The sequence below is a fragment of the Nipponia nippon genome, unplaced genomic scaffold, assembly GCF_047370975.1.
Source record: "Nipponia nippon isolate SJK-2023a ecotype South Korea unplaced genomic scaffold, ASM4737097v1 scaffold_22, whole genome shotgun sequence".
Lineage (NCBI taxonomy): Eukaryota > Metazoa > Chordata > Aves > Pelecaniformes > Threskiornithidae > Nipponia > Nipponia nippon.
The window spans coordinates 83,548-96,163 of record NW_028262339.1 but is presented as its reverse complement, the minus strand read 5'-3'; the positions used below and the strand labels follow the sequence as shown (position 1 = coordinate 96,163).

The 12,616-nt window shown below is 49.0% G+C and overlaps 1 protein-coding gene across 3 annotated transcripts in view; it reads left to right on the top strand.

Moving 5' to 3' along the window:
- ZBTB7C (zinc finger and BTB domain containing 7C) overlaps positions 1 to 2,767 on the top strand; it is a 178,472-nt gene extending 175,705 nt beyond the window's left edge. For all 3 annotated transcript variants that reach the window (XM_087760369.1, XM_087760370.1, XM_087760368.1), the window contains exon 3: positions 197 to 2,767. In XM_087760369.1, coding sequence (XP_087616495.1) covers positions 197 to 833 — 637 coding nt within the window. In that variant the 3' untranslated portion in view covers positions 834 to 2,767. The remainder of the gene's footprint in view (positions 1 to 196) is intronic.
- Positions 2,768 to 12,616: the final 9,849 nt, after the last annotated feature.

The window sequence follows — 12,616 nt, the reverse complement described above, 5'->3', positions numbered from 1 at the left end:
ACTGTTGCCTGGGGAAGGAGGAGTTGGATGCAAATGCCAGCCTACGAGAGCATCCATACATTGGGGCAGTGCTGCAGCTGGAAGGGATAAGCTCTCCACCTTCCCATCGCCTTTCCCCCTCTCCTGATCCAAGGGGCAATCCCAACCACGTCCCTTCCAGCCCACACCACCTGACTGAGCACCTTTTCTTTTGCAGGCAGGACAAGCTCAAAATCCACATGCGGAAGCACACAGGGGAGCGGCCATACCTGTGCATCCACTGCAATGCCAAATTTGTGCACAACTACGACCTGAAGAACCATATGCGCATCCATACCGGCATCCGGCCCTACCAATGCGAGTTCTGCTACAAGAGCTTCACCCGTTCTGACCACCTCCATCGCCACATCAAACGCCAGAGCTGTCAGATCGTGCGACCCCGGCGAGGACGCAAGCCGGCGGCATGGAGGGCGGCTGGTTTGCTCTTTGCTCCCAGCGGGCCGCCCGTGGAGAAGAGCTTTGTGATGCCGCCGACGTTGGAGGAGATGAGCGGCCACCTCGGCGGTGCGGCCATGTGCCTTCCTGGCCCCAGCCCCAAGCACTTTTTGAGCGGGGCCAAGACCGCCTTCAGCCTGCAGGAGCTGGAGAGCCAGTTTGAAGAAACTCAGATGAAGCTCTTCAGGCGAGCCCAGCTGGACATGGAGAGGAACGCAAGCATCTTCGCCTTCGCCCTGGGCCATAACGAAAACCTTGCTGCCCAGTCCTTCTTCCCCCTTCCCGATCCTTGGAGCACGGGCTTCAGCAGCTTGGCAGGGCTGGGCCATGTGGTTCCCATCTCAGAGGCGAGCAACTAAACCTGTGCCTGGTCCCACCATGGATCCTCTCCCTTCCCAACAGGGTGACCGGCTCCCTCAGGGTCCCTGCCTGCCCTTTCACATTGTCTGGCTCCCAAGAAGCTCTTCGTCCCCTCGCCACCATGGCCTGCCATGGGGCTTGGGGCATCGGGCCATCTCCAGGGTGAGTGGGTGGGTGGGCAGGTGCTGCGCCCCATGGCCACCGGCACTTTAGACTCTGCGATGCACTTGGCTTTGGGGCCATGGGGCACTCGCTACCCCATCCAGCCACCCACCACCCATGGCTCTGTCCAGGAAGGCCAGGCCAGGACTGCTGCTCTCTTCAATGCTCCCAAAAATGTCACTTGCCTTAGTCCAGGGCATGGCCATCACCATGAGATGGTTCTTCTGGGGGAGATGTTCCCCATTTTTCACCCATGGGGCCTGCTGAATACCAACAAGCTGTCCAGACTTGGTTTTGATATGTTACATTCCTTGGCCTTTTTGGTCAAAAGGACTTTCTTTGTTTTTTTTTAATTCCCATGTCTGGCAACAAAATTTATTCTACAAGGGATAAAGGGGAAGGTCAAGCAGCCACGCTGGGAGGGGGAGGATCCCAGCCGTTGCCTTTCTCAGCAGTATATCAGATTTGCAAGGCTGGTGAAAGCCCTGCTGTGCAGGATGAGTTGGGACCCTAAAAAATTAAAAAAAAAAAAAAAGAGATAGAAAATCACTCACGAGCAAAGCTGGGTGGAAAACAAGGGTTTTACTTATTTTGGTTCTTTGGCCATTTCAAAATTTCAGAAGGAGAACCAAAGCCTATTATTTTGAGTATTTTAACTTCAGTTGCTTGAAAAGGTGAAGGAAATTTTTTTGAAGGATCAGAAATGTTTCAATCCTGAGCTTTTATTAAACCCTTGCTTTGTGAAAATAAACCATGTGGGAATTTTGAAATGAAAAAGTCATTACAAACCAGAGTCAGAATTCACTGCCGCTGACCATTCTGAAATGTCTGGATTTGTGTCCTTAATTCCCCCTAATTCCTATATATATTTTGATGACAAAAATTTACAAAACACTTGCGTGTCCCCGAATCTGCAATGTTAATGGGAAAAAATTGGGTGTGCAAATATCCCTGCTGCTTGTCTCAAGGGATCTTTGTGGAAAAGAAGTCCACTAAAGATGTCTTGCAGATGAGATTGTCTACTTGCAAACAAGTAGAAATACTATTTCTTCACCATTTATTGGTTCAAAAGATGAGGCAGTAACATATGATGGAATGCTCCAAGCTGAAGGTTGCCCATGGTGGCCACCAGGTCTGGGGTCCTCCCCAGCAACCCTGCAGACTCTGGCCTGGCCACCCCTATCTAATATTTCTTTTGAGGCCAAAAAAGTGTCAGATTGGCTGGAATCACCCCATCAACCTCCTTCAGCCCCTAAAAACATGAGCTACTCTCAAGAACAAAAGCTTTTGATGGCCATCTGTCTCTGATGGCTCCTCTCAGATGTGGTGGGACCCCAGTTTCACCACCAACTGAGACGGCTTGCAGCGGGTGCCCTGGGAAGCTGGTTTTACACGAAAACAGCTCTCAAAAACATAGATGTTGCAAATTAGGGCTTTTTCTTTCTCTTTTTACTGTTACCTTTCAACGTCAGCAGAATCAAAAGGAATGAGAGGACCACAGGTTCATTCATTTTTTGGTTTGCCCATTGATGGTGCCACTTTGAAGCGGTGGATGGGTGAGGGTCTTCCCACCAGAGCATGGCGGGGACACAAGGGGTCCAGGATCCACAGCCTCCCATGAGGGCGTGGAGGACTTCTGCTCTGAAACCATCCATAGCAGAAAGATCCCAAGGAACTGCCCAATGCTCACTTACTCCTCCAAAAAGAAATCCACAAAGACTCTGTGTGCAACAAGTCAATGGAGAGGGAAAAAAAAAAAAAAGAAAACAAAAAAAACTTCTTAAAACTGCATAAAACTTTTTTTTTTTAATCCATATCAACTTCTTACACAAGCAACGTTTTGCAGATGACTTCAGGTGTTTTTTTGTCTACAATTTGGAGTCATTGTAAAGTATCCAAAGATGCCGAGTACTGTATAATCTGCAAGGACTTGAAACAAGGTGGTTTTTCTGTCTCGATTTGTTTGTTGGGTTGTTTTTCCTATTTGTCTAGGGGGGAAAACCTTTGCAATTTTTCTATTTATAACTATTTTTATGTGATTGCTTTATGTACAAAACAATGGAAAAAATCAAAACAAAAAAGGAGAGAGAAACACACACACACAAACAAATTTGCCTTAGTTACTCACGGGACAATCACCCTTAACTTTAACTGAGCTAGAAAGTGGATGAAAAGAAGAGACTAGATCCTTTTATGTATTTATTAAACTGTATTAATTGATGCTCTTAAATTATTAGCAGGACTTGGTTCTCTTGCCTGTGGCCACACTGAGAAGGCTAAGCCACTGCAGATGCTGAGCTGCCTCTCTCCTCGGGCCAGCGTGGCTATCCCCGTGGCCTCAGGTCTACGGATGGTTGATGGACACACAAATTTGGTGTTTTCCAAAGGCACCTTTGGGAAACCCAAAATAATCACGCATTAATTAAGCATCTAGCTGGTACAGGCTCCAGCCTGAGGGGGCTGTTGACGTTGCGATACTGATGATGATTAACGAGTTACGGTTGATTGATTTTCCCTTGTTGCACTGGGTTGGGTTGGATGGAGCCAGATGCTGGCGGCAATCATGTTTTGGAGTGGGGAGGGAGGACTAGAGAAAACTCTATTTCTTCCCATTTTGATGTTGTGCGGTGACTCCAGGCCACAGGTATCCACGTGGGACCCTGGCTAAGCACGGAGGTGCCTTCCTGGGGCTCTGCTCCCCTTCCCCAGCTGGGACAGTCATGATGAGCACCAAGCCTCGGGCTGGAAGGATGCGGGGCTCTCTCCCAGCTCATGGTGCCGTGGCTTCTTGTTCATCTTCTCACCATGGCTCCTAGAGCCTGGCTGCAGCAGGTACCGATGAGCACTGGGCTGCATCAAAAGAAGCATGGCCAGCAGGTCAAGGAGGGGTGATTCTGCCCCTCTACTCCGCTCTGGTGAGACCCCCACCTGGAGTACTGTGTTCAGCTCTGAGGTCCTCAGCACAGGAAAGACATGGACCTGTTGGAGCAGGTCCAGAGGAGGCCACGAAAATGATCAGAGGGATGGGACACCTCTCCTATGAGGAAAGGCTGAGAGAGCTGGGCTTGTTCAGCCTGGAGAACAGAAAGCTGCAGGGAGACCTTATTGCGGCCTTTCAATACTTAAAGGGGGCTTAGAAGAAAGATGGGGACAGACGTTTTAGCAGGGCCAGTAGCGATAGGACAAGGGGTAATGGTTTTAAACTAAAGGAGGGTAGATTCAGACTAAACACAAGAAAAAAATTTTTCATGATGAGGGTAGTGAAACACTGGAAGAGGTTGTCCAGAGAGGTGGTAGATGCCCCATCCCTGGAAACATTCAAGGACAGGTTGGACGGGGCTCTGAGCAACCTGATCTAGTTGCAGATGTCCCTGCTCATTGCAGGGGGGTTGGCCTAGATGACCTTTAAAGGTCCCTTCCAACCCAAACCATGCTATGATTCTATAAACACAGCTGACACAAATGCGAGCCCTGTAATTCGTGTTGCTGCTCAGGAGTTGCAGAATTTCCTTGTTATTTTTGAAAGAGGTGCAAAACCCTGGGAAATAGGTTCCAGGTAGGAACGGTGGGACTCATCCCACGTCATTCAGCCATTTGCAAGTGAAGTAACAGACACCCTGTGCACACTGAGACATATACATGTTGACACTCTAATTTTGGGTGTCCTAACCTGCAACGTGATTTCCAGTCTTCCTCTGAAGCCGTCCTAGCTCTGGAGGGAAGCAGGTACTGCTGAAGGGTGATTCACCCCACCTATGCTGGACCTCCCAAGGGTGGGATAAATCACCTTTGACAGCACCTGTCTGTCTACTATCTACCAGTGTGGTTTAGAAAAAATTAGCTTGGACTCAACTGCTTTCCTTTCCCATAGCTACAGTGAGATAAGGTTAACCATGGGGAGGGATGTTCCCGTCACCGCAGCTCCCTCCTCTCTGTTCAGCTGATGGGGCAGTCCCTGGCAAAGCCTTTCCCAGGAGGATGGGATGCTGGCACAGCCCAGCGACCATTCCCAGCTCGGTTGGCTTGACTTCTTCTCCGTCTGTTTTGACTCAGTGCCATGAGCACTGGGAATGCAATGGTAAATAAGGGCCCAAGTCCATCCTTCCAAGCCAGGGGATCAGGGACTCGGGCTCGCTGGTCATATACCCCACTGCAACCCCAACAAAACAACCCGAGCTCTCATAGCCGTGAGTTATTTTCCTTCCCTCACGCTCCCAAGGAGCACTCCACAGCATCAGGTGCTCGGGCGGAGGTCTGGACCTGCAGTCACAGTCCAAAAATGTGGCTTGAGAAGATGGAAATATCAATCCCCCTCCCAGGGCAGGCGGTCAGTCGTTGAGCATCTCATTTGTGCTCAGAGCCTGCAGGACCACGGCAGGGTCAGCACATAAACAGTGTGTTTCAAAAAATACAAAATGAAAATTAAGTTAATTACTTTTTAGCTCTTTAAATACATTTAAAAAAAAAAATCTTGTGGCTTTTAACCCCATTTTATGCTCATATTCTGGTTTGCTTATAATGCAAAAAAAAAAAAAAAAGATTTGCAAGGGGAGGGTGAAAAATCTGAAAATTGCTCGGAGGAGCTGTGCACTAATCAGACACATAAGAATCACAGAAAGAAACCAGCTTCAGTAAATGCTTGTTAACAGCAACATATGGCTACGCTCTTGCTCCTGAACAGCTGCTGTTATCTGCTGGATCATCCAGACCACGGTGGGGGAAACGGTGCCAAGGTGATGCTGCGCACACAGCATTTGCTTGCACCAGGTGTTGCTGCAAAAGGAGTATCTCCTGTGTATGAGCGGCATGGAGCTGGATGGGCAACTCCCCGCCCTCGGCTCGAAACCCTTTGGCAAGCGGTGCAAGAGCCTCTTCCTCCAGTTGTGCAGGAAAAATGAAATATCAAAAAAATAAAAAAAAAAAAAAAGGAAAGAAAGAGCCTGCACTTTGTGAAGCGAGAGGCTTTTCCATTTGGCAGTCACCTGCAGAAAAAAAAAAGTGAATAATTTCTTAAAATACCCCCTAAAATGCTTCAGACCTGAATGTGTGGTCCTCAGCCGGACTCCCAGTGACACCAGTGGGGCTGCAAATGCTGCCCCATCTCTGCTTTGCTCCTGCCCTGCCCACAACCCCCATGGGACCTGCCATGCCCCCCATCCCAGGCATTTTCACACCCATTTTGGAGTGGATTAGTGCTTTATTTACAGTTTTCTGGTGCCCTGAAACTGAAAGATTGTGTGGTTGCAGAGAAAAGTTTTAAGATAAGAGAGTAAATGAAGCAAGACCCCAACCATCTCATTTTAAGAAACTGCTGTGTTTTGCAGCAGGTTGCCCATGGTTGGGTTTTTAGGGTCTGCCGTTGCCTTTTGGCACCTCTGACAGCCTGCACCTCCTTGGTCCGCATGTGACTTTCTTTCCAAGCCAAAAAAAAGGGGAAGAAATGAGAAAAAACCCTTCTTGAAGATACACCTACTCTCCCCATGTAGCCCAAGCGAACGCAGCCCCATCCCACCTCCCAGCCCTGCCTCCAGGATCCCCGCCACCCCGACGACAGGAGAGAAAATACCTGTGGCTTGGAAATGCCTTTTTTTTCCTTGTTTTCCTGTGTTGAACTGATGACTTGCACTAATTGCTGTAGGGCAGGATACTGTTAGGTTTCTTTGTTTTGGTCTCTTGTTTGGTTGTGACTCCTCTTGGCTAAGAAAATGGCAGTCCTATACACGTACCTGCTGCACATTTTACACCCCTGGAGAAAATAAACTATTACCTGAAGCAGTGAGTGGCTCGTGTATCCTTAACGCTGCTGTGGGGCTGGGGGCCGGAGAAGTTACAGCATCAAATGATGGTGAGATGGGTGATGGACCACCTCGTGGTGGCCCTCCAGGGTGACCTTTCATTTGGTATCTGGGCTGTCACCACATGGGAGTTTGGGCTGAGGAGCAACTCCTGGTGATGTCCGATACCCCAGCATGAAACCTGTCTGCAGAAAAAAAAAAATAAACACAATTTGGGGCTTTTCTCCCCATTTCTGCTCATCTGCTTTCTGCAGCTCCCTGGCACGCTCAAACTTGCACTGCCCTCGTGTGGTGGCCTGATGACAGCTCTGCCACCGGGACGATGCTGGGGACATTGGTGGTCCGGTACCTGCATCTGGAGGTGTTTTGGGGGTCTCGGTTGCACCAGGACAGGCACAATCCTCCATCACCTCCCGTCATACCCAGCTGCATCTACCTGCCAGGCAGAGGAAACACAAAGCTCAAACACATCAAGATGGAGTTTAACAGTTGGACTCGATGATCTTAAGGGTCTTTCTTTTCCAACCTAAATGATTCTATGATTCTAAGAGTTTTCTGCACCCCAATTAAACACAACCAAATAATTAGGCCAGTGAGGTTGGGAACATCCCACCCACAACCATCGACGACCTCACAGGGACCCTAATTTTGAGAAGGTTATTCCCTGCAGCCCAAGGGTGAGCTGGGACTGGACCCTCTGATGCCCAACACAGCCCTGGCTGATATTTCCCTCTTCCCCTCATGGTACCACTGATAATATTGCTCAGTTCAAGTGAGTAAAGGGAACAAATATAAATCTTCTGCAATTGTATAAACCTCATTTCCTTAGGAATTGAGGCTAAAAAACATAAATGCAAATACCAAGGAAGAAGGTAAACAGCAGCGCCAAGCTACAACCCCCCTTTATAACTGGAAGTTTTATTTTATTTCTTTCTTCCTGCCACGAAGACACTGACTGAAATGTCACAAATCTGATCAGGCTTCCTAATAGTTCACGCAGCGCCTTGAGTCTCAGGGGTCATCTTAAATTCAGGCAGCCAATTTGCAGGCAGGCGATGCAAAGCACGCAAGGCGCTGGCTTGCTCAGACCAGGCAGGGATTGAGGTTTTAAGGACAGACCCTGGCTGTCAGCTAAAACCCTCCTCTGCTCTTGGGTAACCTCCGGCAAATCCTTATACCGATGGCTGTAAACCTGCCTGCCTTTAAGGTGTAGCTGTTAACTCGGTTTCCGTAGTAAACAGGACAGTGTTTTCTTGGTGGGACCAACTTCTGCAACGTTAGCTGGAGTTTTGCATCATTTAGGAAATAGTTAAGGCTTCACTCTTGAGTTCTCAGAACCTGGGTTCTCATTTAAGCAGCTTTTATGAGATGTTTCTGGCCCTCGCTGTTGCTGGGAAGTTTTAATGAGAATCACTGAAAAATCAATTGGAAATGCAAAGTTCTCCCCAGATGCTTTGCATCCCACCAGCGTTCACAACCTTTCTGAGACATGGTCCTTGGATCCGAAGCGAAGGTGAGCAGTGATTTGCTCTGAGCGCTGCTGCAGGGATGCAGGAGCTGGGTTGTAACACACTGAAATTTGAAGACAAGAGGTGGACGAGGAAAGCGAAGAGCGAGCAGGGGCTCCACAGGAGGTGGAAGATGATCTCCCACGGGGAAACGGTGGAGCTGAGGGCATTCACCACTGCCGGAGCAGCAGCCCATGCGTAGACGTGCTCCTCATCCAGCTGGCCAGCCTCCTGCTCCTTTGTGTTTGATCAGCTCAGCCGATGACAAAAGTTATTGTAGCTCCAAGCACCAGGGATGCTTTTTCCCTGGAGCAGAAATAGCCAAGCTGTATAATATATGTACCTAATTCAAGGTAGATTCAACAACCCTAATGTAAATACATATTGCAGACCTACATACATGTAATATGTGTTTAGCTGCTATCCTCGGTAGATCTCAGGTAGAAGACAGTATTATTTCTCCTTTTTTGGGGGAAACTGAGGCACGGGGAGCCACAGAGATTTATTCATGGTTCCTTTGCAGCACACAGGTATCTGAGTGTGCGCTGCCAGCCTACCCTTTACACATGGTCCTTGCACAGGTGCAAATCATCACTGGGGAGTGGTCAACCTTGGCAATGGCTTCATTAGTCTGTTCAATTTAATGTTAGGAGGGAGCATCCCCATGCATCCTCATCTCCTTGTCTCCAGCATCCCTGTCCGATACAGTGGGCCACTGCGCAAATCACCAGTAAGAAAAAAATTTGGAGCAAGAGGGAAAAAGAAAGTAACCAAGAGAGGACTTTTTTGAAGGAGACCATGCTAAGACGAGCCAGTGAGAGCAGCAGGTGCCATCAGGGACCCACGCGGCCATGGCTGGTTCAGGGGACCATGCTCTGCATTAGCAGGCATCTGCCACGAAGGTTTGTTTCCAAGGGTGGAAGGCTGCCACACCAGAGATAAATGTCTATGTCCCACCCGGTGATGCTCTGAAGCAACTGGGCAAGAACGAGAGAGAATGAAACATAGGGATGACTCTGAATGCCGATGAGGAAGAAAACCCCCTTCCCGATCATCAGAGTAAAACCCAGCAGCAGGGAGCGGATGCAGCCACTGCCACCAACCCCCCTAATTGGGCAGGGATGTCTGAAGCACAGGATGTGATCATGTCACACACGTGGGTTACTTGTTTGTGGCAAACGCGTGCACCCGCCGCGCGGAAGCCTACACCACTCCACACCAGCTGCTGTGTTAACGCCCCATATGTCAGGCCATATGCTCGATCCATCCAGGGAGGATTCTCGTGTGGGCTTTAAGGGGAAGAAAAGGGACATCTGAGCATGTGGGAGCAGGTATGGTTTAGAGAGGCCTTGGGGACTGGAGATGTGGGTGTCAGGGAAGGATGCTCAGTGGGTGTGAGAGCCCCCGCGGGAAGGTACAGGGCAAGCGACTCCGTGCCCAACAGCAGCAACAGGCCCCTGATGTGAAGCAGCTAAAAAAGGAGCTGGAAAATGCTGAGGGGGTGTTGGAGGGCACCACTGACCCTTTGCAATGTGTGTCTCTAACACAGGTTGGCAGGAAGTTGGACATGCAAAATTTATGATGAAAAGTGATTTTCAAGACACCAACAAGCTTTGAAAAATATCACATTGGAAATCTGAAGGTGCTTGGTGTTTCTGCACATTGGGAGCATCTCCTGCCTGGGCGACAGCAACAGCATGGACGAAGGAAAGGGATTCAGCTCATCTAGGTCAGACACCTGCAGCAGTGACACCACCATCTCAGCTTGCTGTCTACGTTCTTCCTGTAGTCAAGGGGAGAACAATCCCTCTCAAGGTAAACATCTGAAATGGATCAAATAAACTGCACTTTCAAAGTCCCTGTTGCTCTCCAGTGGCTGGGAAAGGAGGACGTATGTCTTGAGTGTCCCCTCTCATGCACTGTCCCTTTGCTTATCAGCCTCCTGCCATGCGCTCTCCACCTGGCCCTTTGCATGGAGACCCAGCATCACTATAAACTCCATTCAAGGCTTTCACTAATCGCCACTGAATAGCCTGACACATTTAAATGCCCAGGATGGGATATTGCATGGTACTAAAGGCAAAATTCCCTGTATGGCTCAGCAGAGCAGAGAGGCAGAAGGCTATGGGTATGCCAACAGCTTGTTATATGCCAGATGAAGGGCTAACGAGGGCCACGACCAGCTGAAGCTCCACAGGTTCAGCCCAAAGCACTGAAAAGGGGTATTAGGCTGTGCTGAATTAGTCCTAGATCCTCAGGGAAGGAGATAGTGGGATCCGCACCTCCTTCAGCTCTCACCATGGGGTGAATGGGATTTCTCCTGCATCCTTGGTAGCTCAGCCAGATATGGGTGAGAGAGGATACCTGCATCATTCAAAAGGTTAGTTAGACTGTTTGAAAAGCAACTTTTTGGCCTGAAAAAAAAAAAAATCTGTCAATTTATCAGAGTCTTGGCCTCAAGCAAAGCAGGGGACCTAAGCTAGGTTTAGGGGCCTCCCATTACATTTAATAAACTATCTTGTGTCTTGTCCCACCAGCCTACCCCAGGCATGCTGTGATTCCTAGCCCACAGCTGTAACCTGTTCCATCTCCCTGCTTAGAGAGAAACTCATTTAATTTCAGTTTGGGACTGAGACTTGGGCTCCTTGAGGGAAGGCGGCTAATCTTTCTGCCTTAGCTCCTTTATTTGTAAAATGGAAATGATGACTTTATCCATCTTTACGGGCTGCGGTGAGGATTACTGCTTAATCTGAGACTCTGCTGCGCGCCAACGAGGCAGCCCGGTGTGAGAGCACGTATTAGCCATATTGATTGGGATGCTGCTTCCCTGCTATGGCTGTAATCACTCCAAGGATGCGGCGGGATTTGCGAATGGAGAAGGGCAGGGAGGGATTTAGGAGCTAATTTCAGTGTCAGGGTGAGTAGGGGAGCAGGTACATGCTCATCCCTGTTGCCAACTGGGAAGCAGCTTGCTCAGGCTGAGGTGGGGAAATTTAACTATAAGGAAAGATGAGTCTTGCTGTGCCCTTAACCTGTGTGCATGTACTGATGCTCTCATGTGTGGGTCCACTATCGGCCAAGACATGGGAAACATCTCCAAGCATTGAAAAGCATGAAAAGTGCAAAAGCTGGAAGCAGGAGGTGACAAAGAAGCTATAAGAAAAGGCAATTGGGGAGCTGGTGGGACAGCAGGGGTTATAGGAGTCTGGAAAGGAGAAAAAAATCAGGGGATGAGGGGATGGCAGGGATGTGGTTTGAAAAGAAAGCCATCTCCTTTGCTGTCCCAGGTCCTCTGCACTGTGGGGCAGAGTGTGGTTTTGAGAGCAACCACCAGCCTTCCCCCTACACCACATGCATTAACTCAGCTGCACCCTGACTCCAGCATGTCCATATGGTGCACAGGTTGGGCCAGCTGCAGGTTATTCTTTTGGTGGATGGGCCAATGATCAGTGTCCCAGATCCATCTAGAAAGTATAAGCTAAGGTCTCCAGAGCCCTCTCTGCCAAGCTTTTTCAGGGGCTCTCTCCCCTTGGGCAGAGAGTTTATGTGGACAGAGATGTGCTTTGGTCTCAGAAGGGGGTTTGAGCTGGGACTTAACCTGATAGTATAGGCAAACCCATTAATTCAGTCTACTTCACTGTACATGCCCAAGTCAGGACACCATCTTGTCTCCTGATGTCCTGGAGAAGCCACAGGGGCACCTCCTGGATAGATGTTGAATTCTGGGTGAGCAGAAACTCCTTTGGGAGTTGCTCATTTCCCCCTCCCAGCTGCAGACAGAGCAAGCACAGCACTAGCTCAGGAGGACAAAGTGAGATGGGATAAGTGCAAGTCAGGGGCTTGCAGGGGAGAGGGCCTAATGGAGGGATAAATACCACTGAACATGCCAGACTGACCTGACAGCCAATCTTTTCTTCCTGTTACTGACAAAATTTCCAACTAAATGATTAAGCACAAAACTTGATTTCTTTCCCAACACAGTTGTCACGGGTAACATGGTTGATAATATCCAGAATGCAACCAGTTTAGGTGCCCCACACCAGTACCCTGACCAAAGACCTTTTGGTATTTAAAGCCACCATCAGCTGTTTAGCACTTTTCTTCCAATATCTGCCCTTGCTCCTGTTGCTGTGACATCCAAGGGAAAAAGCTCAGCCTGCTTCATGACTGTTAATTGCTACGAGACGCTTAAAATCCCAGCGATGCCATTGTGTACCACTAAGTGAAGCCTGGTTGTGCTCAAGGACTTGGGCAGTTTTCAGAAACTGACCCCAGTATGGGGGTTTTTTGGTTTGCTTCAGGTTTGGAAACCTGGTC